The sequence below is a fragment of the Malaclemys terrapin genome, chromosome 9 (genome assembly GCF_027887155.1).
Source record: "Malaclemys terrapin pileata isolate rMalTer1 chromosome 9, rMalTer1.hap1, whole genome shotgun sequence".
Classification (NCBI taxonomy): Eukaryota; Metazoa; Chordata; order Testudines; family Emydidae; genus Malaclemys; species Malaclemys terrapin.
The window spans coordinates 54,574,385-54,600,362 of NC_071513.1; the positions used below are offsets into that span (position 1 = coordinate 54,574,385).

General features: G+C 47.3%; 1 protein-coding gene across 1 annotated transcript in view; it reads right to left on the reverse strand.

The window, feature by feature from the left end:
* Window positions 1-25,978, reverse strand: part of TSPEAR (thrombospondin type laminin G domain and EAR repeats) — an 80,647-nt gene that overhangs the window by 27,602 nt on the left and 27,067 nt on the right. Inside the window, exons 5-7 of the mRNA XM_054040270.1 lie at window positions 25,156-25,312; window positions 21,015-21,146; window positions 9,264-9,496 (exon numbers count right to left, since the gene is read on the reverse strand). Of these exons, the coding sequence (XP_053896245.1) occupies window positions 9,264-9,496; window positions 21,015-21,146; window positions 25,156-25,312 (522 nt within the window). The remainder of the gene's footprint in view (window positions 1-9,263; window positions 9,497-21,014; window positions 21,147-25,155; window positions 25,313-25,978) is intronic.

Sequence of the window (25,978 nt, forward strand, 5' to 3'; positions counted from 1 at the left end):
GATGGCATATATCACATTGGTAGATGTGCAGGTGAACGAGCCCCTGATGGTATGGCTGATGTGATTAGGTCCTATGATGATGTCACTTGAATAGATATGTGGACAGAGTTGGCATCGGGGTTTGTTACAAGGATAGGTTCCTGGGTTAGTGGTTTTGTTCAGTGATGTGTGGTTGCTGGTGAGTATTTGCTTTAGGTTGGGGGGTTGTCTGTAAGCGAGGACAGGTCTGTCTCCCAAGATCTGTGAGAGTAAAGGATCATCTTTCAGGATAGGTTGTAGATCTCTGATGATGCGCTGGAGAGGTTTTAGTTGGGGGCTGAAGGTGACAGCTAGTGGTGTTCTGTTATTTTCTTTGTTGGGCCTGTCTTGTAGGAGGTGACTATTTATGATGGGCTCTTGAATCTAGCAGAGAAATGTGTAAAAAACTCCAGTGGCTGAAAGTTGAAGCCAGACAAATTCAGACGGGAAATAAGGCTTAATTTTTTAATAGTGATGGTAATTAAACCCTGGAACCAAAGATTTTGGCAGATTCTTCATCACTGGAAATTTTTAAATGAAGACAGACATTTTTTCTAAAAGCTCTGCTCTAGGAATTATTTTGGGAAAGTTTCCTGGCCTGTGTTATGCAGGAGGTCAGACTAGATGTTCCTACAGTGGTCCCGTCTGGCTTTGGAATCGCTGACAGTCATGCTTAGTCTGCATATGTGGGCAGGGCTGGATGATATCCAGAAGACACGGCCCCTCTATTAATATCTACCTAACAATGCAAAATATAGCGAGAAGCACTCTGTGATAGAAAAGATCTTAATGACAAGAGGTGGGAAAGTGAGAATCACTCGGGGTGAATATTGGGTTCTTTCTGTTCAATTCATTGTCTGCAGCTGAGGGAGGGTTTATTGAAAGTAAAAAACAAAATCCAACCCCCCATACTTTACTTGCAAGATAATTTACCTGTCAGTCCATGTGATGCTCAGAAGAACAGCATCTGTGGAATTCTACCTTGGTGGGGAAATACCTGGCTTCACCTGATAATGTCAAATCCCGTCTGGCTCTTTCTTCTTGCTCATGTGGGCAGAAGTCACTGTCACATAGGGGTTTGATCTAAAGCTCAGTGAAGTCACTGCAAAGCCTCCTCTTTGTTGGCTTCCTTGGGCACTGGATCTGATGCTACGACCATAAATCCAGCTCCTCACAACCAGACTAGTAGCAATCAGATTAGGAGCATTAACCTCGGAAATCCCCCTCAAACCATCTTGTTCAAGTGCCCCAGGTGTGCTGTCACCTCTCCCATTCTGCGTCACTCCCTCCACTTTGGGTGAAGGGGTGGTGAATGATGGGGCGGAAAGGCAGGGAGCTGGCTGCTAGGTTTTGTACAGCACAGATGGGAGAACTGCTGAACAGATAAATGAATACACCCTTTACCCAGAGGTCAGATTGTCCCATGAGCTGGTAAGGTAGGCTGTTGTCAGGGAGGCCTAGTAAAAATATTATTTGGCCTCTTGTAGATACTAGGCTACAGGTAGACTTAAAAAAATCAGCATTAACTTCCAAGGTCCGCACTTCAGAAACAACGGTGAAAACCAGGAGAGGACTCAGAGAAGAGCTACAAGAAAGATTCACGGTTATAAGAACATAAGAGTGGCTAGACTGGGTCAGACCAATCATCCATCTAGTTCTCTACCCTGTGTTCCTACCGTGGCCAGTGCCAGATGCGTCAGAGGGAATGAACAGAACAGGGCAATTATCAAGTGATCCATCCCAGTCTTCCAGTCCCAGCATCTGGGAAGCACACCTTCCTGAAGGCTGTTAAAAGCTGAAGGAGCTCAATCTCATTAGCTTATTGAAGAGAAGGTTCAGAGGCGACTTGATCATGGTCTACAAGTACTTAGAAGACGAGGAGCTTTCTGAGACTACCAGGCTTTGTAATCTAGCTGTCACGGGCAGAACAAGATCCACAGGCTGGATGTGGAAGTTAGAAAAATTCAAACTTGAAAAAATGCAGTTTGTTAACCGTGAAGAACCATTGGAGCATCTTACTGAGTTCCACAGGTTGACTGTGTGTTGGGTGAAGAAATACTTCCTTTTGTTTGTTTTAAACCTGCTGCCTATTAATTTCATTTGGTGACCCCTAGTTCTTGTGTTATGAGGAGGAGTAAATAACACTTCTTTATTTACTTTCTCCACACCAGTCATGATTTTATAGACCTCAATCATATCCCCCCTTAGTCATCTCTTTTCCAAGCTGAAAAGTCCCAATCTCATAATTAATCTCTCCTCATATGGAAACTGTTCCATACCCCTAATCATTTTTGTTGCCCTTTTCTGAACCTTTTCCAAGTCCAATATATCTTTTTTGAGATGGGGTGACCCCATCTGCACACAGTATTCAAGATGTGGGAGTTCCGTGGATTTATATAGAGGCAACATGGTATTTTCAGTCTTATTATCTATCCCTTTCCTAATGGCTCTCAACATAGCTTTTTTGACTGCTGCTGCACACTGAGTGGCTGTTTTCAGAGAACTAGCCACAATGACTCCAAGATTTCTTTCTTGAGTGGTACCAGTTAATTTAGACCCCTCATTGTATATGTATAGTTGGGATTATGTTTTCCAATGTGCATTATTTTGCATTTATCAGCATTGAATTTCATCTGCCATTTTGTTGCCCAGTCACCCAGTTTTGTGAGATCCCTTTGTAACTCTTCACAATCTGTTTTGGATTTAAGTGTTTGGAATAATTTAAATCAAATTCGGCGAATAGTTTCAGACAAAAAAAACCCTGATTTTGTTTCAGAAATGCCAACATGTTTTGTTTTGACATTTTCTAAGCGAACCACTTTGACATTTCATCTTGAAAAGACATTTTCAAACCAAAATGTCATTCTAAGTAACATTCAAAATGTTGCATTTGATCCACACAAAAAAGTTCAGCTTTTTAGCAAGAAAAAAAACAAACAAAAAAGAAATCAGTTTTGGTTTGAAGTGCACTGGGTTGGTTTTTTCTGATTTATTGGTTCAGCTACTGAACCAAAAAATCCATTGCTCACTCTAGTTTCCAAAATAAGGAAAAATAATTCCTTTTACTGCAAACTTTTCCTTTGATATAGCCCCGTTTATTTCCTTTGGTATAGCTCCTTGTATAGTCAGTATATCCCAAAGTCCCTTACAAGCAATAAGTTAGCTACTGGTACTCGTTCCAGAATAAGTGTATCCACATAGAGTGTTATTCATAGAATATAAGGCCAAATGGGACCATTAGAGCACCAAGTCTGACCTCCAGTATAACACAGGCCAGAGAATTTCACCCAGTTTTTCCTGAATGTGATTAAACCTGTGTCTGACCAGCTTTCAGAAAGGCAGCCAGGCTGGATTTGAAGATCGTGGGATAGACTGGATGGAGAATCCACCACTTCCCTTGGTAGTTAATGCCAGTGGTTAACCACTCTCATTGTCAACAACGTGTGCCTTGCTGCTCATTGAAACTTTGTCTGGCTTCAGCTTCCAGCCATTAATTCTTGCTATGCCATTTCCTGCTAGATTAAAGAGCCCCATGAAGGTCCTTAGACACTGTCATCTTCTGCTTGAAAAATTAAACAGATTGAGGTCTCTGGGAACATCTATACTGCAACCTCCCCCTGCCCCATTGCAGAAAGCCTCAAGGCCAGGTCAATTGGGCTTGTGGGGTTCACACTACAGGGCTCAATATAGCAGTGTAGACATTCCAGCCTGGGCTCAGAGATCCTCCCCGCTTGCTGGGCTTCAGAGCTCGGCTTCCAAATCTACGCTATTTTCTCCAGCCCTTGAATAATTTTTTGTGGCTCTTTTCTGCACCCTCTGCAATTTTTGAACATCCTTTTGAAAACATGAACACCAGAACTGGATGCAATATTCCAGTATTGTTCTCCCCGATGCCATGGATCAGTGTTTCCCAGATGGTGGGGTCCTGACATGCCAGTAGGTTGCAGGAAGGATCTAGATGGGTTGCATGTGCCTCAAAGGTGCTCTCACCCCACAGCCCATGCTCTCCCTTCCCCTGGGAGAGGCTTCATAACTTCTAATTTATATCAATTACTCTCTGTTTTCCATTTGTTATACACTGCCATTTTATTTCTAGGTACTGCCTTCACTAAACCAAGATGGGCTTTTAGTTAAAGTTGTCCTCTTTATTATGGAATCGTGGCTTTTTTTCCCCATCTAATAAATGCTTCTTAAAGAATTCCCACTTTTCATTCACATTTTTCTGTCTCAATGTTTCCTCCCAGTCAGTTTCGCTCCCAATTTTCCTCAGCTTTGGGGAAGTAGCCCCTTTGATGCCCCAAGTGTATATATCAACGATTGGGACGATCCTCTGTTTCCCCATGTTGAATGTAATCAGATCACATTCACTGGTCCTTAGGCAATGACCAATTTCCAGTCTAGTGATTAATTCATCTTTAGCCATCACAAGGAGGTCCAAATTAGAGTTACCTTATGTTGGGCGCTATACCTTTTGTGTCAAAAAATTATCATCTATAATTTTTTAGAAACTCTAAACATGTTTTACTGCTAGCTGCATGAGACCTCCAGCATATGTCTCCCAAACTGAAGTCCCCCGCAACAACAGTTTTTCTTTCCACATCTTACAGACAGTAAGGAGCTTAAGGAGTAACTCATCCTGTCCTCTGGTTGGATTTGGCAGTTTGGGAGAGATCCTCGCGAGCTCCCTCTTCTGGGCTTTGTTAGATAGCCCATTCAGCCAGAGGATGCAAGGTCCTGTGGTTCTGAGTTATCGATAACTCTAAAACAAGTAGTGGTGTCTTTAATGTAGAATGCCACCCCTCCACCTTCTTCCTGAGCACATTATAACCAATGATTTTAACATTCCAATACTGTGAATTGTCCCAGCAGGGTTAAGTCATGTCAATTATATCAAATTTATTCTCGGCAATGAGAATTTCCAGTTCCTTTTGCTTGTTACCCACACTCCTAGCATTGCTATATAAGCAATTGAAATTTGCTCATATTCTCTTCATGTTATTTGTCAGTGGTTCATGCCCAGCATTTTCTGCCATGAAAGACCACTGAGAAGATCACTTGGAAATTTACTGAAGTAGCTATCACAAGAGTAGACAAGCTCTACGTTTCCAGCCCCTGTGGTTGCAGAGAAAAGCTTGAACATGTAACTTGAATGCACCCGAGGCTCAGAAACCCAAAGGCAAATAAAAAGACCTCAATATTTATTTTAAAAATATCTCATGCTTTTTGGGGCCTGACTCATGATTTTTGAATACTTGGGGTGGCAGTACTGCATAAGGACATGGCATTTCTTCATCAGTTTGTTTGCCGTCAGGTTATAAGCAGCCTGCGGCGCATAAATCCTTTTGGGCTTGGCACTAAGCAAGCTGGAAATGATTCTGTAACACTCTTCCTGCACTTTAAGAAAACCGAGGCAATCCATGGATTCCAAGGCCAGAAGGGACACTTGTGATCATCCAGTCTAACCTCCTCTATAACACAGGCCAGAGACCTGCCCCCAAGTAATTCCTGTTTGAACTAGTTTTTTTTTTTTTTTAATCCAGTTGATTTTAAAATTGCCAGTGATGGAGAATCCACCCTGGTCCTTGGTAAATTGTGTCAGTGCTTACTTACCCCCACTGTTAAAAATGTGTGCCTCATTTCTAATCTGAAATTGTCTAGCTTCAACTTCCAGCCATTCGATCTTATTATCCCTTTCTCTGCTAGACTGAAAAGTTCATTATTAAATATTTGTTCCCCATATAGGTACTTACAGAGGGTGATCAAGTCAGCCCTGAACCTTCTCTTGGTTAAACTAAATAGATTGAACTCCTTGAGTCTATCACTATAAGGCAGGTTTTCTAATCTTTTAATCATTCTTGTGGCTCTTCTCAGACCCCTCTCCAACTGATCAACAAGACCATATCCCAAAAGCAACAATACATATTCCTTGATAAGTGATGATACCAGGTGCCTTTCAATGCATGTTCACTTTAAGAAAAATGGGATCACTGTGTCTTCTATGCAGGTTAAAGCTTCTAGCAACCCACGTGCAAAACTGGATGAGCTGCTGGCAAGAGGGCAGAGAATACAAGCAACAGAAAAGCTTGCATCAGCTTAAGACATGTGCTTTCAGTAGCAACCTAAAGGACTCTTCACTGACTTCCTCCTGTAACTTATATTTGACTATGTTTGGATCTCCTTTTGGAAGGTTGATACACTGTACTTGACAAGGCCAGTAGAAATACAGGTTTGCTCTAGGAAGGGCCCCAGAAATACAGCAGAAGTGAATATCTTCATAATTTTTAAAAGGACATTTTCAGAACCTATCCCAACTTTTCTTCCAGTAAGATGCTATTACATTTTCTGGACAGCTAGATCAACTATTTATTTTATTATTCCTATCACTAAGGCTTCCACAACTGAGACATCCAGTGTACCCAGAATTAACTGAAGAGTACATCCAGGATCCTTAAGAAAAAGGGGCCAGTTCTTTCCCTTGCACACTAGAAATTGGACAGGAGCAAGATCATGATGCAGGTGCTGTTGCAGTACCTGTTTACAATGGAATGAGAGTGGCAGAGAGGAAGAGGAGGAGAGGGAGGCACAGGCAGGCCACCGTGACTTTCATCCTCACCCTGGGATGGTGAATTCTGGCTCCACGGAGTTCTACACTTCAGCTGCACAAGGAGCTGGGATGTGATTGTTGGGGGGTTGGACTGGGAGGATTTGTGTATGGTCAGAGGAGATGAACAGAGGTTGGGGAGGTCATAAGCAGTGCACGTGTATAGTTTGGGGGGGGCTTTGTTTTCGACATGTGTTTCAATCATAGTACATTATGTCCATGAGTGTGAAAAGACATTTCTCAAGTGTTTGCAGACAGCCGGCTGGCTCTCTCACAAGTTGCGGGCCCAGCTCCCTACCTCTGCCTGCAGGCACCAGAGCAGAAGCCAGACAGCAACCGCCTGAGTACCACATTCCCAACAGCGGGATTCGAAGGGCCGGCTTAGCAAAAGAGCCCAGACCCAAATTTTCTCTGACTGGGGCCAGATTTTCAAAAAAGTTTGGCCCCCAGCAGGCTCCAGGGAGAGCCACAGAAGCTGCTGAGAACTTTTGAAGATTGTGTGGCTGAGCAGTGTTGGAAAATGCCCCTTCAGACAGGAAGCGCAAAGTGAGCGAGAGAACAAACACCCACCACAGCATCACCTGCACAGAGCTGCCAGCTCTCAGCCAAGAACAGCCCTGCTAACATTCCCTGGTGGACGCTTCCCTGGCTGAGTCTGTGGTCTCTGAACCCTGGGGCCCAGCTGTTATGGTGGGCATTGGTGCTGGTGAATTCCCGATGTGGTTCTCCTGCTCTCTCAATCTGCTAGGAAAGTGCTGCCGTTCTTCTACCAACGCTTCCCTCCCCAGATCAACATATATTTTCCTGAATCCGAATATTCATGATCATCATCCAAATGTCAGAACCTTCAGATCCAAACATCATCTAAATCCAAATGCGAGCCTCTTTGCCCATCCCCAACAGACAGCACGTGCGGACGGCAGAGCACGTAACATATGCATGCAGCCTGCACAGAAAGCTCCCATTAGGCCAGGAGCAAGGTGCCGAGCAGTGTGCAGAGCAAGAGGTCCGTGTGAAGGAGGTGGGGCTGAGATGTAATAACATAGGAATAATGCTACTACTGATCTGTATTCATTCACGAAGCTTGTATGTGACCAGGTCATGGGCAATGTGTACTTTAGGACTATATTAAATAGCAGAGGTAGCAGGAAGGGAACACAAATAGATAAGAAACCTCTGGGTAAACCCTTGCAAGGGGCCTGGACTAGTGAGCTAGGTTACACAGCTGTTTTGCCCAGGTTGGCACAGCTGGGTTGAAGGGACTGAAACAGATCAAAAGTGACTGCCGAGGAGGCAGTTGTCAGGGCCTGTTTGTGGAGAAACAGACTGACACAGAGACAGGCCCTGTGGGAGGGGTCTGTAGCAGCTGGTCCCTCCAACCGACCAATGTAAAGGCCTTTACTGTTTAAAATCCTCCAGCTGTGCTGTGTCCCTGCTGCTAAGAGGAAACAATTTGTTTTAAGAAGGCTGTTTGGTCACAGGGCACTGCAGCCCACAGCCCAGTCTAAGACTAGGATAGTCATGGGATTCCACACAGGGCAGGTGAAGGCATGAGGTCTGACACCAGGAGTGGGGTGCATTTGGGGAGACAAGAGCTGGGCCATGGGGGCAGCTGGCCCTGAACCATGACAGCCACACACAACATAAGGTGCGATTCCATTTACGAGTACATCAGAAAAGAGAAAGTGAGCTACAGCAGAAGCAATGTACAATGTACTGATTCTCCACTCCATCATCCACCACTTTTATGCTGGAAATAGACTGGACAATCCATGGAGTCACAACAGCATAAAACTAGTGCAGTGGAGAAGAGAATCTGGCTCCAGATCTAGTAAATGGAAGCACGTCCTGGCTAAGATTCTAGAAGGTTCATGTTACAGACATGGAGTTCTGCCCAGGTTTGGAAATCAATTTTACTTTTCTAGACAGTGGGGACTTTACATAGTTTTATGGAATCAAAGGGGCATGTGTCACACAACCCAGTTCTCAGGAAAGACAGTTATTAGACTGGGAAAGTCATACCCATTAGACTTATTAAAATCCATCCACGGTACAATTCTGCAGGATACATGACCCGCATGGGAACAGGACATTGCGACATTCACAAATATGATTTTAATAGAAAACTATTAATGTCTGAGCTGAGAGCAGACAGAGTCCACCAGAAATCAACAGCAACAAATTGTTGTTTTAGAGAGTCTTGAGAAGAAAATCATGGGCTTGGAGGCTTCATATAGACCTACATGCCATGAAGAATAGTAATTCAAGAAGGACTGACTGATGAGCTTTGAATGCTATGGAGAGACAAACAAGTATCTATTTCCTATGGAGTATCAGTAATCGATATCAGCTTAGCACAGAGTTTTGCTGCTTTGTACAATAGTAAAACAAAAAAAAGCAACATTCCCTTCCCAATCATCTATGTACAATTGCAAATTAGCCAAAGACATGGGGACAGCCCCATTATACCAGCACAACTCTGTTGAAATTAATGGAGCTACACCAGTTTACATCAGCTAAGAATCTAGCCCTAAAACATTAACCCTTTCAAGACTCAAATTTGGGTCAGCCCTTCAGAGAAGAAGCTGTCATCTAGCGTTTGCAATTTGACACAGTACCAAAGGAACCCTAAAAGCAGAATTACCTTTTTTCCTATGGTGAAATAGCACCAGGATTGAGCTTGGTAGGTGGGGATGTTTTGGTAAGACTGGAATTTCCCATCAGTCCATTTGTAGATAGCTGACCCAGGCGGAGTATACCGATTGGCTGTGGCTGCAAAAAACCCGACCTTTGGAATGACGAAGATCTCAATGCCCATGGTTTCAGAGTTGGTCATCAAGTTCTGATATTCTTCTACATAGTCCAGCCTCTCTTTGACTAGGAAATAACAAAAAAAAAGTATGGAAATGAAAAATAGATGCCTCCTTAATTCAACTGTGTTCCAAAGTTCAATGGAGGGCTATATTTTTGATTATTTCATATGCATGGCACTGAGTAGCCAAATTAAAAGCCCTGTGCTGAAGGGCTTAAAAAATCAAAGGGCAAGTTAATTTACTGTTGGGCTCTACCAGCACAGTCCAGCCCTAGGCATAGTGACATGACAAGTGATGGCCACAGAGAATGGACAGCATGGAACAGGAAGACAAGGGTTCCATAAACACAGCTCTGTGAGTGGAAGGATGTTACATGTATTGCAGAGGCCACTCTGCTTAAGGATGCAAAACAGTTTCCTTTGTACCTCCCTGTGCATAACACATATTGATCATTTTCCAACACATTCACCTCCAGAGCTGCATTCTGTATGTCTGGTCTCTGCCAGCAGGTGAATGGTTCTAGAAAGTTGGAGCAAAATCCCTTCAGGCATTTTCCCATTATGAGAGGGTAAAAACAAACAAACAAAACAAAACACACATTTTTTTAGTTTAAAAAAGGGTGGGGAAGGGGCACTGAACTTTGAATCTCATTGAGGAGACCATCGGAAGGAACCACCTGGAAGGGAGAAAAGCAGGTAATGCCATACCCTCTAGGGGAGAGCTGAGATCAGCTGGAGTTAAACCCTCTCCTCAGCACCCCAGACCCAGAACTGTGCAAAGGATTCCCCTTTCGGGGACACCAGAACCCCCACCTTCCTATCAGCCATAGGTGGAAGAAACTACTGGGAGGAGACAGCCAGAAACTCAGCTGGCAAGAGCTAAGCCTAGCAAAAAAAAATAATTGTGGTACTATCATGCCACAAACACGTCACCATCATATTGTTCACTCTGCTTGTATGTTATACTCCTTTCCCTTACCCTCCTCTCTTGTCTATCTAGATTGTAAGCGCCTCAAGGCAGTGTCCTGTTCTGGTGTCCCCCATTCAAGAAGGATGTTGATAAATTGGAGAGGGGTTCAGAGAAGAGCCATGAGAATGATTAAAGGATTAGAAAACCTGCCTTAGAGTGATAGCCTCAAGGAGCTCAATCTATCTAGTTTAACAAAGAGAAGGTTAAGGGGTGATGTGATCACAGTCTGTAAGTATCTATATGGGGAACAAATATCTAATAATGGGCTCTTCAGTTTAGTGGAGAAAGATCTAACACAATCAATGGCTGGAAGTTGAAGCGAGATAAATTCAGACTGGAAATAAGAGTGAGAATAATTAACCACTGGAACAATTTACCGAGGGTCATGGTGGATTCTCCATCACTGACAAATTTTAAATCAAGACTGGATGTTTTCTAAAGGCTCTGCCCTAGGGATTATTTGGAGGAGTTCCCTGGCCTGTGCTATACAGGAGATCAGACTATCACAATGGTTCTTTCTATCCTTGTAATCTGTGAATCTTAGGCAGGGAGAGTCTCTTACACTATGTATAGCGCCTAGCAAAACGGGGCCTGATCTTGGTTAGGGTCTTGGGTGCTACTGCAATACACATAAATAATAATCAACCTAAAAGCACATCCACAAGGAGTAGGAAGTGCATGATTTAGGCACCTGCAAAAGCTGAAAGATAAAATGGAGACGTTATGAAGGTTTGAAAATATTCCATAGCCCATGCACAGTAGAAAAGAGCTTTTAGACTGCAGGGTGGTAACCCAGTATTACCTCACCCAGCTTCTCTGTCATTAGCTTTTACACAGGCATTTCACACATGGATGTAGTATGCATGGACACACAGCTATTTAACTACCCACTGAAATGCCTCCTTCACCAAAAGAATTCAAAACATGCAAGCATAGGCACCGACTATAGCACCATTTCTCAAATGCGGCCACTGTGGCCTCATGTGGCCGCCAGGGGCTTTTCGTGCGCCAACGACAGCCTCCAGCCGGGGGGAGGGGCAAAGCATCAACCCCTCCCCATCCCTCCTTGTTGCTCCTGGATGCACCGCCCTGCACTGCCTCTGGAGAGAAGTGGGGCACAACACTCCAGGAGCAAGGTGAGTTCTTGACCCACCTTGGGGGAGGGGGCTTGGGCTGCAGGCTCCAGCAGCGAGACTTCAGGAACCTGGCTGTGCAGCCCCAGGCTCCGACTGCAGGGCAGCGAGTATTGACTCCCGCCCCCCCAGCTCTAGCCACACGGCCGTGGCGTCCAGCTGCAGGGTTTCAGCCTCTGGCCCCTGGTTCCAGCTGTGTGGCCACAGGTGTTGGCTCTCAGCTCCAGTCCCGGGCTCCAACCATGCAGTGACGGGCGCTGGCCACAGGCGCCGGCCCCAGGCGCCAACCCCCGGCCCCAGCCGCATGGCAGCGGACTCCAACCATAGGGTTTTGGGCGCTAACCCCTGGCTCTGGTGGCAGAGCTTCAGTCTGCCTCTGGCCCCCAGTTCTGGCCATGTGGTGGTGGGCACCGGCACCGGGCTCCAGCCACGTGGCCCTAGCCCCGGGTGGTGATCCCCTGCCCCAGCTGCACGGCAGCAGGCACCAAATCACAGCTCTGTTCCTGGGCCCCAGCCACGTAGTTGGTCCCAGGTGCCAACTCCTGGCCCTGGCCACACAGCAGCAAGCGCTGGCTCCAGCCACTCAACAGCGGGTGCTGACTCCTAGCTCCAGCACCCAGCTCCGAGCTCTGGCCATGTGGCGGCAGGCACTAGCCCTGGGTGCTGGCCCTAGCCCTGGGTGCTGGCCCATAGCTCCGGCTGCATGGCAGTGGGCTCTGATCCCTGTCTGTGGCCACACAGTTCCTGTCCCTAGCGCTGGGTTCGGGCACTGAGCCTTAGATGCATGGCAGCAGACCACCAGGCCCTGGCTCTGGCCCCACAACAGTGGGGCTCATCACCGACCCCCATTGTCCCTGCTGGCTCCCACAGCCCTGTATCCATTCCCACCCATTCCCCTGGACCCCACTGCCTTTCTGGCCTCACATCCACCCCTACCCCCATTATCACAGGCCCCCGCTGCCTCCCCTGGCCCCGTATTCATCCTCCCCCCACTAGAACCCTGTAGCCTCCCACTGCCCTGCATCCATCCCACCATCGCCTCTGGCCCCTGTTGCCTCCCCTCTTTTCCCCGCCATCCAGAGCTTGCTGAGAAAAGTGATATTAACAAACATGCAAGTATCACTTTTCACAGCAGACTTACTAGCTATGAAAAGTAATACCTGAATGTTTGTTAATATCACTTACAACTTTTCATAGCCTCCCAGGTAGCTACTAAGTGTACTGTGATATTAACAAATACACCTCTACCCTGATATAACACGACCCGATATAACACGAATTCGGATATAACACGATAAAGCAGTGCCCCGGGGGGGCGGGGCTGTGCAGGGCTACCCAGAGGATTCAGGGGGCCTGGAGCAAAGCAATATCGGGGGCCCCTTCCATAAAAAAAAAGTTGCAATACTATAGAATGCTATATTCTCGGGGGGCCCTTGCAGGGCCCGGGGCCTGGGGCAAATTGCCCCACTTGCCCCCCCGTCTGGGCAGCCCTGGGGCTGCACACACTGGTGGAACAAAGCAAGTTCGATATAACACGTTTTCACCTATAACGCGGTAAGATATTTTGGCTCCCGAGGAGAGTGTTATATCGAGTTAGAGGTGTATACAAATATCACTGTTCACAGCAAGCCCCAGGACCCGCTAAGCCCTGCATGGGGCGGGGAAAGGAGAGGAGAAGGGGGATCAGGGCGGCTCTAGGCACCAGCAAACCAAGCACGTGCTTGGGGCGGCACATTTTCAGGGGCGGCATTCTGGCCATTTTTTTTTTTTTTTTTTTTTGCTTTGGGCAGCAAAAGCCTAGAGCCGGCCCTGGCAGCAGCAGCACATCGTGCGCAGGGGGGTGCCCTGGGGCCGCTGCAGTTCGCGCCGTGGGGGAGCAACGCCCGCACCTTGTGACTGGGCTGGGCAGGCTCCGAGCGGGGGACACTCGGGCTGGGGGCCGCCCCGCGGGGCACATGGAGCCGCCTGCAGGTGCCACAGGATTGCCGCCCCCCAGCTGGGGCTGGGCGAAGCGGCCCAAGCTGCCCAGGAACTGCAGCAGGGCGCCCAGAAGCAGAAGCAGCAGCAGTGGGGCCATAGAGGGCGGAGCGCTGCTGTGCGGGGCCCACATCCCGCTCTCTGGGGCTCCGCTCCCTCTGGGGCTACCCTGCCTTGGCTCCTCAGCCCCCTGCTGGGGTGGTCCCCCGGCTCTGCCCTCCTGGGTCCTGGCCAGTCCTTGAGGTGGGAGCCCTGGCTGGAGGGACCCTGGGCTGAGGCACAGCCTGGGAGCCCCGCTGCTTACCCCGACCCTGCCAGCGCCGGAAGGGCTGGAGAAGAGGGGGGAGCGGGCGGAGTCAGCACTGGTGGGGGGGAGCCCAGGGCTGGGGCAGCAGGGGGTGCAGGTGGGGTGCGGGGGTGGATCCCAGCGCTGGGGCGGCAGGGGGTGCAGGTGCGGGAGGGAGAGCCCAGGGATGGGGTTGCAGGAGGTGCAGATGGAGGAAGGGAGAAGAGAGAGCCCAGGGCTGGGGCGGCGGAGGTGCAGGTGGGGGAGGGCACTGCTGTGGGGGGGGTGAGAGCCCAGGGCTGGCGTGGGGGGCAACCAAACATTTTTTTTGCTTGGGGCAGCAAAAACCTAGAGCCGGCCCTGAGGGGGATGCAGCATTATTTCTGTTATTGACTCTGCCAAAAAACCCTACAACTATAAATGACAATGATTTGGATGTAAATCTGTGCATATTTAATTGTTTTTCTTAAAGTTAATTAAGTATTTAGGAAAAAAGTGTCAGTGCAGCCACCAGTTAGAGTTGGTGGTTGCACTCTGAGGCCACCAAAAATTTTGTTGAGAGAACCCCTGGACTATAGGCTGGAGCACACTCAGAACAAAATTGTGGGTGCTCAGCACCCACCAGCCACAGCTGTTCAGCAGCTGGAGGACGCGCTGGGGCGGGGGGTGAAGAGCAGCAAGCAGGCGGGGCCTTGGGGAAGAGGTCGGAGTGGGCCAGGAAGAGACAGAGAGGGCGGAGCCTTGGGGAGGAGGCAGAGCAGGGGTGGGAAGAGGCGGAGCAGGGGTGGGGCCTTAGGGCAGGGCATGGGGGAGCACCCCCAGGGAGAAAAAAGAAAGCTTAGCATCTATGCATGCCAGGAATGTTAAAAGCTGCTTTCTCCTCAACCACAAGACTTCACTGAAATCACGCGGCTTAAAGGTGAGCGCAGAGAGGTTTTGAGTCTGCAGCTGAAGTTCCAGTCCCACCCCTATAACTGACCCTCTTTAATAATACTTTGTACATAGCATTTTGCAAGCATTATTTTTCACTTGCTCTTTAAAGCTCTTAACTGTGCAGACCCCAACTATATGTAAGACCTCTTTCATAATAGAACCTTTTAATACTTAATACATAGCATTGTTCAATCCTAGATCTCAACTTGCATTATAAAGGCAGGTGAGTCTCATTACAGTGATTGAACTTGCCTTCTTCACTCAAGTTCTTCACACACAACCCACCCACTCACACACAAACAGCTAATTGAGCTAGTTCTCCTGCAGGAGTGGAAGGCAGGAAGTAGATAAATGTTGCTGCCATTTCTAAATATTGAGAGGTGCTTTTATGCTGCAGTGATGGGGTCAAATCCAAGTCCAGTTTACAGATGGGTACACAGAATTGAAATTACTTCCCCAAAGCCATTTCATAACAGAGCTGGGAATAGAAACCAGGCGCTCTGAACCCTAGTCTGGTGCCCTATGCAATGCAGTTCTAGAGATGAATTTTCCTAGTGTCAAGCAGTTTTCAACCAGATGCTAAATAGGTGTGAAAGCCTGACCTTTGGTCTTTTAATATTCCGGTTGTCATATCATTTTATTTCTTTTGGAAACCAAAAACCAACAAAGACTAGTGCTGATGCAACATTAAGGTTGAGAAATCAGAAGTCAGGAAGTACAGAGTAAGAATAAAAGCCCATCCTTAGTTCTGACAACTTGTGTTTATGCCATAAAACATGATCCCTCTTTTTATCATTAGATATTATTTACCAATTAATATAAAATATAATAGAATGAAAACTGGGATTTCTGATCGGACTTGACTTACAATAAATAATAGTGCATAACTTCTTAAAACTTGGCTTGATTTTTAAGTCTCTATGCAATCTACAAAACAAACCAAGTTTGAAATTGGTTTAAAAATTATGAAAAAGTTTAAAGCTGAATGGTTCAAAACTCCAGACAGTTTCCTACTTGTATAAAGTTTTCTTAGCAGCTCATCCACAGAGCTGTACTGTTTTTTATCTCATAACCAGTTTCTAATTCCACACCTCAAACTGAGTGACTATAGACTTCTAAAGGGAAGATTCAGGCATAGAGCAGAGTGAAAAATCAGAATTTCCATTCTGGGGGAAATGACACAATTTCAACTTTTTCTTTTTTGCAGAATGAAAAGAATTTTGATTCAGAAATTTCAAAATGTCTTGTGACTATATCTGCAGTCATGTGACTCCCATGATGCACCATGCTTCTCAGGATCAGTCTTCACTGCAGAGTTAACTCAAATGATCTACACTTGAGTTACTCCTCTTGAGTTAGCTTAGCTTGAGTGAGAGTAGCTATGCTATGAAATGACACGCTAGCTTCTGTGTCCACATTGGTGCTGCACTCACTTGTGTATGGTGCTAAAACTTCTGGGGTCCCATCCTGTGGTTCTTTGCACTGCACTAAGGTCAGTTGCTGTATGAATCTTTCCCCAGTAAATTGTGGAGAACTTGTCTGTCCTTTTTGGGCAAACAGGGGAAATCGTGCGAAGGCTCTGGAGGACTAGCAGCACTTGAATGGCACTAGCCTGTATCCATACTACAGAATGGTCATGTTAGCAGCTAACTCAAGCTTTAGTCTCTTACCTCCTGACAGGCTAGACAACTGAAGTTAAAATCACCATCAGACTTGAGTAAAGGGGTTTTGTTTGTAGATGGAACTCGGGGCAACACTCAAGTTAGAACACGAGTTAACTGCAGTGAAGACAAGCACTAAATCAAAGAGGAGACCATGTTGCATCATGGGAGATGTAGTCCAGCCAGGGACCTGGAGAATAGGGAAGAATGGGGACATCAGACATCCAAACTACAACTCCCATGAAGCAGTGTGCCACCATAGGGAGATGAAATGTAAGGTTGAACTGACTTGAAAGAAACATTTCAGTTCAGCAAATCAAAATATTTCAGTTTGCATTGAACCATCCTGAAACAAAATAATCTGTTTTAATTTTCCATCAGAAAAAACTGAAAAATTTCACCCAGGAGTTGAAACTGCATTTTCTGTCCAAAAAACCCCACATTTGGATGGAAAAATTCTGACCAGCTCTAATCAGAACAAAAAAGGAGTAACCCACAGATTGGTGGATTATTAGCACCATCCAGAATGGCAATAGGAGAAGAAAACAATCCAATGAGCAGATGCTTGAGGGGTATCACCTAACACCAATAAAGGTCTGTATAAGTGGGGAAAGAGGCTGGGTGGTGCAATGGGATAATTCACTAGCTATTCCTTTCAGGAGATCCAGACAATCTAGAGATGGACCAGAGTCATAGAGCAGTGCCAGAGGATGGACCTACATCCCATACTGTGACGTTGCACTCTATATGTTTTATGGAAATATGCTTCTGAGTGTGAATATGATGTAACTGGAATATGCTTTATGCAAAAGGTCTCTTGTAAGGTATTATAACAAAGGTTATAACCTACTGACTATATTCCTCTTATTTGTATGCATGTAACATTCTTGCATATATACCTCCAGACCAGTGGCACTGCTATGGGCACCCGCATGGCCCCACAATATGCCAACATTTTTATGGCTGACCTGGAACAACGCTTCCTCAGCTCTCGTCCACTCACTCCCCTTCTCTACCTACGCTACATTGATGACATCTTCATCATCTGGACCCATGGGAAGGAGAACCTGGACGAATTCCACCATGATTTCAACAGCTTCCACCTCACCATCAACCTCAGCCTAGACCAATCTACACGGGAGGTCCACTTCCTAGACACCACAGTACAAATAAGCGATGGCCACGTTAACACCACCCTATACCAAAAACCCACCGACCGCTACGCCTACCTTCATGCCTTCAGCTTCCACCCCGGACACACCACACGATCCATCATCTACAGCCAAGTGCTGAGGTACAACCGCATCTGCTCCAACCCCTCAGAGAGAGACCAACACCTACAAGATCTTCACCAAGCATTCTCAAAACTACGATACCCACACAAGGAAATAGAGAAACAAATCAACAAAGCCAGACGTGTACCCAGAAGCCTCCTGCTACAAGACAGGCCCAGAAGAGAAACCAACAGAACTCCACTGGCCATCACCTACAGTCCTCAGCTTAAACCTCTCCAACGCATCATCAGTGATCTACAACCCATCCTGGACAATGATCCCTCACTTTCACAGACCTTGGGAGGCAGATCAGTCCTCGCCCACCAACAACCCGCCAACCGTAAGCATATTCTCACCAGCAACCACGCACCGCACCATAACAACTCTAACTCAGGAACCAACCCATGCAACAAACCTTGATGCCAACTCTGCCCACATATCTACACCAGCAACACCATCACAGGACCTAACCGGATCAGCTACAACATCACCGGCTCATTCACCTGCACGTCCACCAATGTTATATATGCCATCATGTGCCAGCTATGCCCCTCTGCTATGTATATTGGCCAAACTGGACAGTCACTACGCAAGAGGATAAATGGACACAAGTCAGATATCAGGAATGGCAATATACAAAAACCTGTAGGAGAACACTTCAACCTTCCTGGCCACACAATAGCAGATGTAAAGGTAGCCATCTTACAGAAAAAAAACGTCAGGACCAGACTCCAAAGAGAAACTGCTGAGCTCCAGTTCATTTGCAAATTTGACACCATCAGATCAGGATTAAACTAAGGATCACACACAAAGACTGTGAATGGCTATCCAACTACAGAAGCAGTTTCTCCTCCCTTGGTGTTCACACCTCAACTGCTAGCAGAGCACCTCACCCTCCCTGATTGAACTAACCTCGTTATCTCCATACTGATTTATACCTGCCTCTGGAAATTTCCATTACTTGCATCTGAAGAAGTGAGGTTCTTACCCACGAAAGCTTATGCTCCCAATACTTCTGTTAGTCTTAAAGGTGCCACAGGACCCTCTGTTGCTTTTTACAGATTCAGACTAACACGGCTACCCCTCTGATACTTGTAACATTCTTGTATCTGAAGCTAGAAATATGAAGTATAACTCCGAAGTCCTATTGTAATTATGCAAAGTGTGGGCTATTAATGGTGGTTTAGAATCTTGATGGCTCCCATTGACTAGGACAATTGGTTGTAAGTGGTTTATTTACCTGCAAGCTTTCCTGTGTACGTGTGGGCCCACCCAGGAAGAATGGAGACTAGGGGTCATACACTGGGCATGTGACCATGTCACATGATACCGGAATCCATCTTAATCATTGTACTTTTCCATTGATGAGGCGAGGGTGGAGACAAGCATAGACAAAAGATTCCCACCTTGTGCCAAAGCTATAAAAAAAATCCCTGCTTACCACCTGAGATGTCTGCTGGAACTAACAAGGACTGTACCAGGGGAAAGGATTGGGCCCAGACTAGGAAGGAGTCTAGTCTGTGAAAGAAGCTTGTTGGAACATCTCAGAGGGTGAGATATTACCTGTAATCAGTTTCTTAATGTATTAGGCTTAGACTTGCATGTTTTTGCTTTATTTTACTTGGTGACTTACTTTGTTCTGTCTGTTATTACTTGAAACAGTTTAAATCCTACATTTTATACTTAATAAAATCACTTGTTTATTAATAAACCCAGAGTAAGTGATTAATACCTGGGGGAGCAAACAGCTGTGCATCTCTCTCTATCAGTGTTATAGAGGCCAGACAATTGATGAATTTACCCTGTATAAGCTTTATACAGAGTAAAACAGATTTATCTGGGGTACTGGCTCCCAGAAAGGCTGAACACTGGCTGCTGGGAAAGTCCCTGTTAACTGAGAAGCTCCTGGGCTGAGTGAATCTCAGTTTCAGTGAACTGCAGAGAGGCATGGTCCAATCTCTGGGTCTGTGCTGGAGTGTCTAACTCAGCAAGACAGGAGTAGAGGGGTGCCTGTTCTGGCAGGAGGGTTGTTCTCAGTGGTATCCCAGCTCATAGAATGAGTCTCGAGGGGAGTCTCTGTGATCGAACCCATCACACATACAATGAAAAATGAGGGCAGGAGAGCAGTGAAAAGATCTTTCTGTACTTCTGCTGAGATCTCACACACCCACTAGCAAAGAACAACCCTGCACAAGAGACAAAGAGAGAAAACACCTCATCTTGCCATACTTACACCATTTGTTAATCATTATTATTCATATAACACCAAATATATGCTAGGTGCTGTCACGGTTCAGGGCAACTGTACCTGTGTTTCCCCTCAGTGGTACAGGAAGGGCCCCCAGCTCTCCAGCCATCCCCTCTCTTGGGTGGAGACCTGTGTCTCTTTTCTTCCTGAACAGGGTGTCTTCAGGCTGAACAGTTCCCAGCAATCACCGTGTTATTCCCAGGAAAAGACAATCTGTTAAGCACATCTGCTTGCTTTCTCTCCAGAGACTAATAGTGTTTGCTGATCACAATTAAGCTACCACACAGCTCTTCCTAAGCAAGCATGTTTATTCTTCGGGTAAAAGCACTCCAGAGAAAACATATTAAAAACAATAAGAGAACCTACGTGCATGCAGACAAGCTTACCAGAGGTCACCCCAACTCCACCATGGCAGGAGTTCTTCCATACCCCACAAAGTGGTCTCTGCTATGGTCAGAAGCCTCAGCTCAGAACTAGCACCCAGTCTTATGGGGCCTCAGATGGTCAAATCCTTCCAACCCTAAAGATTGGGGCCCTCTGTCGCCCAGAGGTCCTGTCCATTTGCTGGATCAGGGAGAAGGCCCTGAGTCATCTTTTTGTGAAGTCCTTTCTGTGTCTGTCAGTCCCTGGAGAATCCAGATTGTGTCTCTGAACTGCCCGCATGTAACAGGTGATCAACAGACAACAGTGCACCCCTCAGGGCGAAGCTTCAAAGACTGAATGTGTAGGTGGGGGGTTGCAATGTCCTCACCTCACGTATTTCCTAGGAGTTCCACTTCACACTTCTGGTCCCCAAAAAGTCCTTGGAAGTACCTAATCCATCCTAGAGATTGCATTAGTCAGTCTCCTGTAGAAGCTCCACAATAACACATCCACACTTGCATTTTTAATACAATAGACCCCAAGGTATTAAACTTAATTCAATAACATTTATCTTAATTCCATAAGGTGTGTCCAGGGGGGTGTCAGACCAGTCACTGGTGCTCCCAGATGAGAAGACTGAGTCTGAGCTCCATAGAACTTGCAATCTAAATCTCTACCACTAGGAGCAACAAAGTGAGCCATAACGGCAGAGCTGTCCACCAGTCACAGATCCCTTACCTTCTAGCATGGCGACCCAGGCACTCCCATCACATAGATAGAGCCCTTTCCGAGAAGCATTAAACCAGAACTGGGCCTTTTCATTCTTCGTGCAGGGAGGTCGGGATCCCAGAGTCAGTTTCATGTCAGCCTCTGAACACAAAACAAGAGCAAACAGGTCCCTTTAATGCCCTCGATACAATGAAAGATTAAATCGGACCATTAAAAATGGAGACCCACTGCACACTGCCCTGCCTGAGCATATAGCATAGGGTGGCCTGAATTGGATAGAGACTCCTACGGATCACAATGGGTTACATGGCTTAGGACCCACACCCCACAAAGCGCCTAAGCACACACTTAACTTTAAGTACATCAGCGTAATCCACTCATGTCAATTAGAGTACGACTGTGCTTAATGTCAAGCATGTGCTTTAGTGTTGTGCTGAATAGGGCCTTCACTCACGAGAAAGAGATCGCACGTCCACTTTGCAGGAGCAATAGCAAGGGCCCTGTTCCAAGACAAAGTCAGACTCAGCAGATATGCTGCAGAGCTCCAAGGGCCTAATCTATTCCATATCTGTTAAGGCCCAAGGTCCAGAAATTTGGAGATATCATACAAATGTACAAGCGCTTGATGTGCATATCGATTACTATGCATGGCCTCATTTCCATATGTTTTTAAAGTGGAAAAAACATTTCTTTTTTTAATTTTCTCCCTCTGCTCCGAGCTCTCCCCCAGTATCTGTTATTCTGTTACAGGGACAAGCAGCCTATTCAAGTCAGTCCTAGGGGATGTCTACACTTGGAGCTGGGGGTGTGATCCCCAGCTGTAGAAGACATACCCATGCTAGCTGAGATGGAGCACTAAAAGTAGAGGGTAGCCACGACAGTGGGATCAGCAGGAAGAGCGAGCTGCCCTGAGTATGTGCCTATGGTCTAGGGCATGTATGCACTCAAGGCGCTAACCTGTCGCACTGCTTGTGCCACCATGGCTAGTCTCTATTTTTAGCATGCTAGACTGATCAGTGCTTGTGCATGTATGTCTCATGCTGGTCGGGCGGAACTGCTCTCTCTCTATCCCCCCCCTTCTGGCTTACATCACCCGCTGCGGGCCACAGAGCGCTCTCAGATCCCCCTGCTCTCAGTGCCCGGCTCTCCTTTGCTCTCCAGCGACTCCCAAAACTCAGGCCTGATTCTCCTCACTCTTACACCGGTGCAAATCAGGGGTAACTCACTGACATCCAAGGAATCACACTGGCGTGAGCCAGAGGAGAATTGGGCATGGAGACTTACTAATGGATTCATCCCAGAATTCCAGAGTGAGCTCCCCACTCTATTCCCTTTGGGGAAACAAAGAGCCCAGACCCCACCATCCTTCTGCATGCTACAAGCCCTGGAAGATGCTGCGCTATGCTTAGAATGATAGTAAATAGCCTGGAGGGGAAATAGAACCACAGCAGTGCTTAGAATAACTGCATAGGGAGTAAAGCTGGGCTGTTTTCTGAGCAAGAGAGACCAGCCCAGACCTGTTTCCACAGAGCTCCACATAGCAATGCTCTAATGAGAATATTACTGTGCATTACAGGCATTATATCCCCAGGACAGCTCTCACTAGCTGATCTACAATTCTGAGGGCAGTGCCTTGCTCCCTAGCAATTCTCAGAAGTGGCCTTTGCAGACTGACATGTACCACAAAGATCAGACTCAGAAACGCAGCTTCTCTTGCTATTTCCAAGGGATAAAACCCGCTTCCTTATTGACAGGGCTCTGCAGAATTTGCCACCCAATCCACCCCTTGCCAGAACTGGACGCTAGCCTAAGCTTTCATGTTTAAAAAAAAAAAATTACGGTGGTAGCTATTATGGGAGGTTGTGGAATCTCCGTCTCTGGAGATATTTAAGGGTAGGTTAGATAAATGTCTACTAGGGATGGTCTAGGCAGTATTTGGTCCTGCCATGCGGGCAGGGGACTGGACTCGATGACCTCTCGAGGTCCCTTCCAGTCCTAGAATCTATGAATCTATGGGACCGACAAACACCTTCCACACAGGAACAGAATGCAAAACACAATAGTGCTGTCTGCCTGAGTCTGCAGACAGCTCAACACAATGGATATGAATGGCCTGAACTGTCTCCATGCTATTTAATGAGCTCTTCACGCTAAAGTCTAAGGAAGACTGAATGGTGGATTTATTTCAGGAGTGGGTCTCTGGACTGCTGTATGGGCCAACTCTCCTCCCTGCATCATCCCGCTGGGCCCTCTCTCCATATGCCCCATCCTAAAACTATTCATTAGTATCAACTCCTACCCAGACCGATAGATTAGACCAAATCAGTCATGTCTGGTAGGATTACCATATGTCCGGATTTCCCTGGACATGTCTGGCTTTTTGGTCCTCAAATCCCCATCCGGGGGGAATTTTCAAAAAGCCGAACATGTCCGGGACAATAGGGAGGCATAAGCCTGGATCCGCCCAGCCCCAGCACGACCCGCCGGATCCGCAGCACAGCCCAGCCGCCCCGGCTACATTGTAGCGAGCGCGGGCGGAGGGAGAGGGGGAGCACAGCCGCAGAAGGCGACGGAGGGGCCGCTACTGCCCCCGCAGGCCGGGCGGACCGCGTGCCCCAGCCGAGCTCACAGGACCACGGGGAGGCCGGGCCCAGCCAGCGGCTCAGGCTTCCCTCACGGGCGGGGACCCCCCGGCCACTGCGGGACCGTCCCTGCGTCCCCGTCGCCCCGCGCGGCTCAGAACCTGGCACCCCGGGAGCTGTTTCCAGCGGGGACAGACAGGCCGGGGAACGTGCTCAGCAGCAGCAGGAAGGAGGCTGCGGTGCGTGCTGGGGCTGCAGGGACCCGTGCCACCCTGGTCACCACTGAGTGTCCGAAGCCCCCACCAGGCAGAGGCTGCCGGGGGAGCGGGGGAGCAGGGCAGGCAGGGGGCGCAAAGGCTGCAGGGCGAGGAGGAGCAGGACAGGCAGGGGTATAGAGGCTGCAGGGGCAGGCGGGTGCAGGGGCAGGGCAGGCGGGGGGCGCAGAGGCTACAGGGGCGGGGAGGTGCAGGGGCTGCAGGGCAAGTGGGGAGCAGGGGTCGCAGAGGCTGCAGGGGTGGGGGGGTGCAGGGGCTGCAGGGCGAGTGGGGAGCAGGGGTCGCAGAGGCTGCAGGGCGAGTGGGGAGCAGGGGTCGCAGAGGCTGCAGGGCGAGTGGGGAGCAGGGGTCGCAGAGGCTGCAGGGCAAGGGGGGGTGCAGAGGCTGCAGGGCGAGTGGGGAGCAGGGAAGCACTTAGCAACCCCCAACCAAGATCAGAGTGGGAGGGAGGAGGGGGAATGCGGGGTGCTCAGAGGAGGGAGCAGAGTTGGGGCAGGGACTTTGGGGAAGGGGTTGGAATGGGGGCGGGGATGGGGTGGGGAAGGGGCGGAGTTGGGGCAGGGACAGGACCCCCGTGGAGTGTTCTCTTTTTTCAGTGTTGAAATATGGTAACCCTAATTTCTGGGCCAAGCCATTTTGGAGTTATGACAAGCCAAACAAAACCTTCAGAAGGAGAAAAAACCTTCGTTTTTAAGCCTTGTCTCTTTCAAAACCTTTGATCAACATGCCATTCACTTTTCAGAAAGATACCCTCCCTAAAGTCATCCAGGAAGCTCGTAGCAGAACAAGAACCTGGATCTTCTGCTGCCCAGGCCCCTCACCTTAGTCACTGTACTATCCTTCTTCTAAATATGCTACTGTTTTGAGATAAGATTCTTCCTATACTGTACTGACAGGAAATTGCTTAGGGAAATAGTTAACAGCAATATGCAAGATAATGTAAGTGGTGTTCTGGGAAAGGAGATGAGCTACAGCTATTCCTTCCAAGCTTGGCACAGGTACATGATAGGAAATACCCTCAAGATTGCTCTGTTCCATGACTGATTCTGCAAGTTTCCAAGAAAAGCAATAGGATAAAATCAATGGAAGACAAAAATTCCTTCCCCTGAGATGTGAAACGCTTTGCAACTCTTGCCTTCTTGCTATGCAGTCTGCTCACCGTGGTTGGCTTTCCCATCAGACTAGCATCAGGCTACGAGTGGTTAGAAAGCAGCAATAAGCTTCTGCTCTAATGTTCTGCTAATGCACGATGGTGAAGCACCTCATGAACTATATCTGTTGCATGTTACTGACCGTAAGGGTATTTCAGCACCTCATTGCTCGCTGGCTTCACTGGGAGATCCTGCAGTACTGGGGGGATGGAGAGCACTGCTAGCTTAAAGTTCATGTTAGTGCACATCCTTGAGGTAGCATCAGATCCTGGCAACAGGACTAGCTGTCTTAACAAGCCCTGAAAAGAGAGGAAGAAAAACTAGGGAGATCAAATCCATCAAGACTGCAGGTCATGGCGAATGACAGGTGATGGTCTGTGGTTTGAATTTCCCTTAAACTCCTGCAGTCCGAGTGGGTGTGATTCATGAACAAGGGTCAGAATTTAATGACACCATCTTAGCTTTCCAAGAAGTCCATCCACAGCAATTCTAGAGCCATCATCACATTAATGTCAATAATGGGACAATTAGCTTTAAGAAGACCTAACTGCCAAATTAGGTACCAAGAATGACCACAGGCAACTGTTCCCTTGCCTTTACAAAATCACTGACACTTCAAAAACCACATCAGTCCCATAGATAAGGGACAGTCAATATTTTTTCACACCTCTAAGATATTTCCTTAAAAACTTTTGACATTTTAACAAACTGCCTGAGTCACTTTCTATGTATCATGCAAGTCTGGGAAAATGAGAGGAAATGTTGGGTCATTTTACATTTCCCACGCTCAGAGCCGGATCCACAGCCCATTGAAATCAATGGGAGTTGCTTTGGATCAGGGAAGTAGGGGCCGATTTTTCAAAGGTGTTTAGGGACCTAAAGATGAACATAGCCATCTAGTGGTATTTTCAAAACACACCTATACATCTAGTGGTATTTTCAAACTCTCCTAACTTATGAGTTTC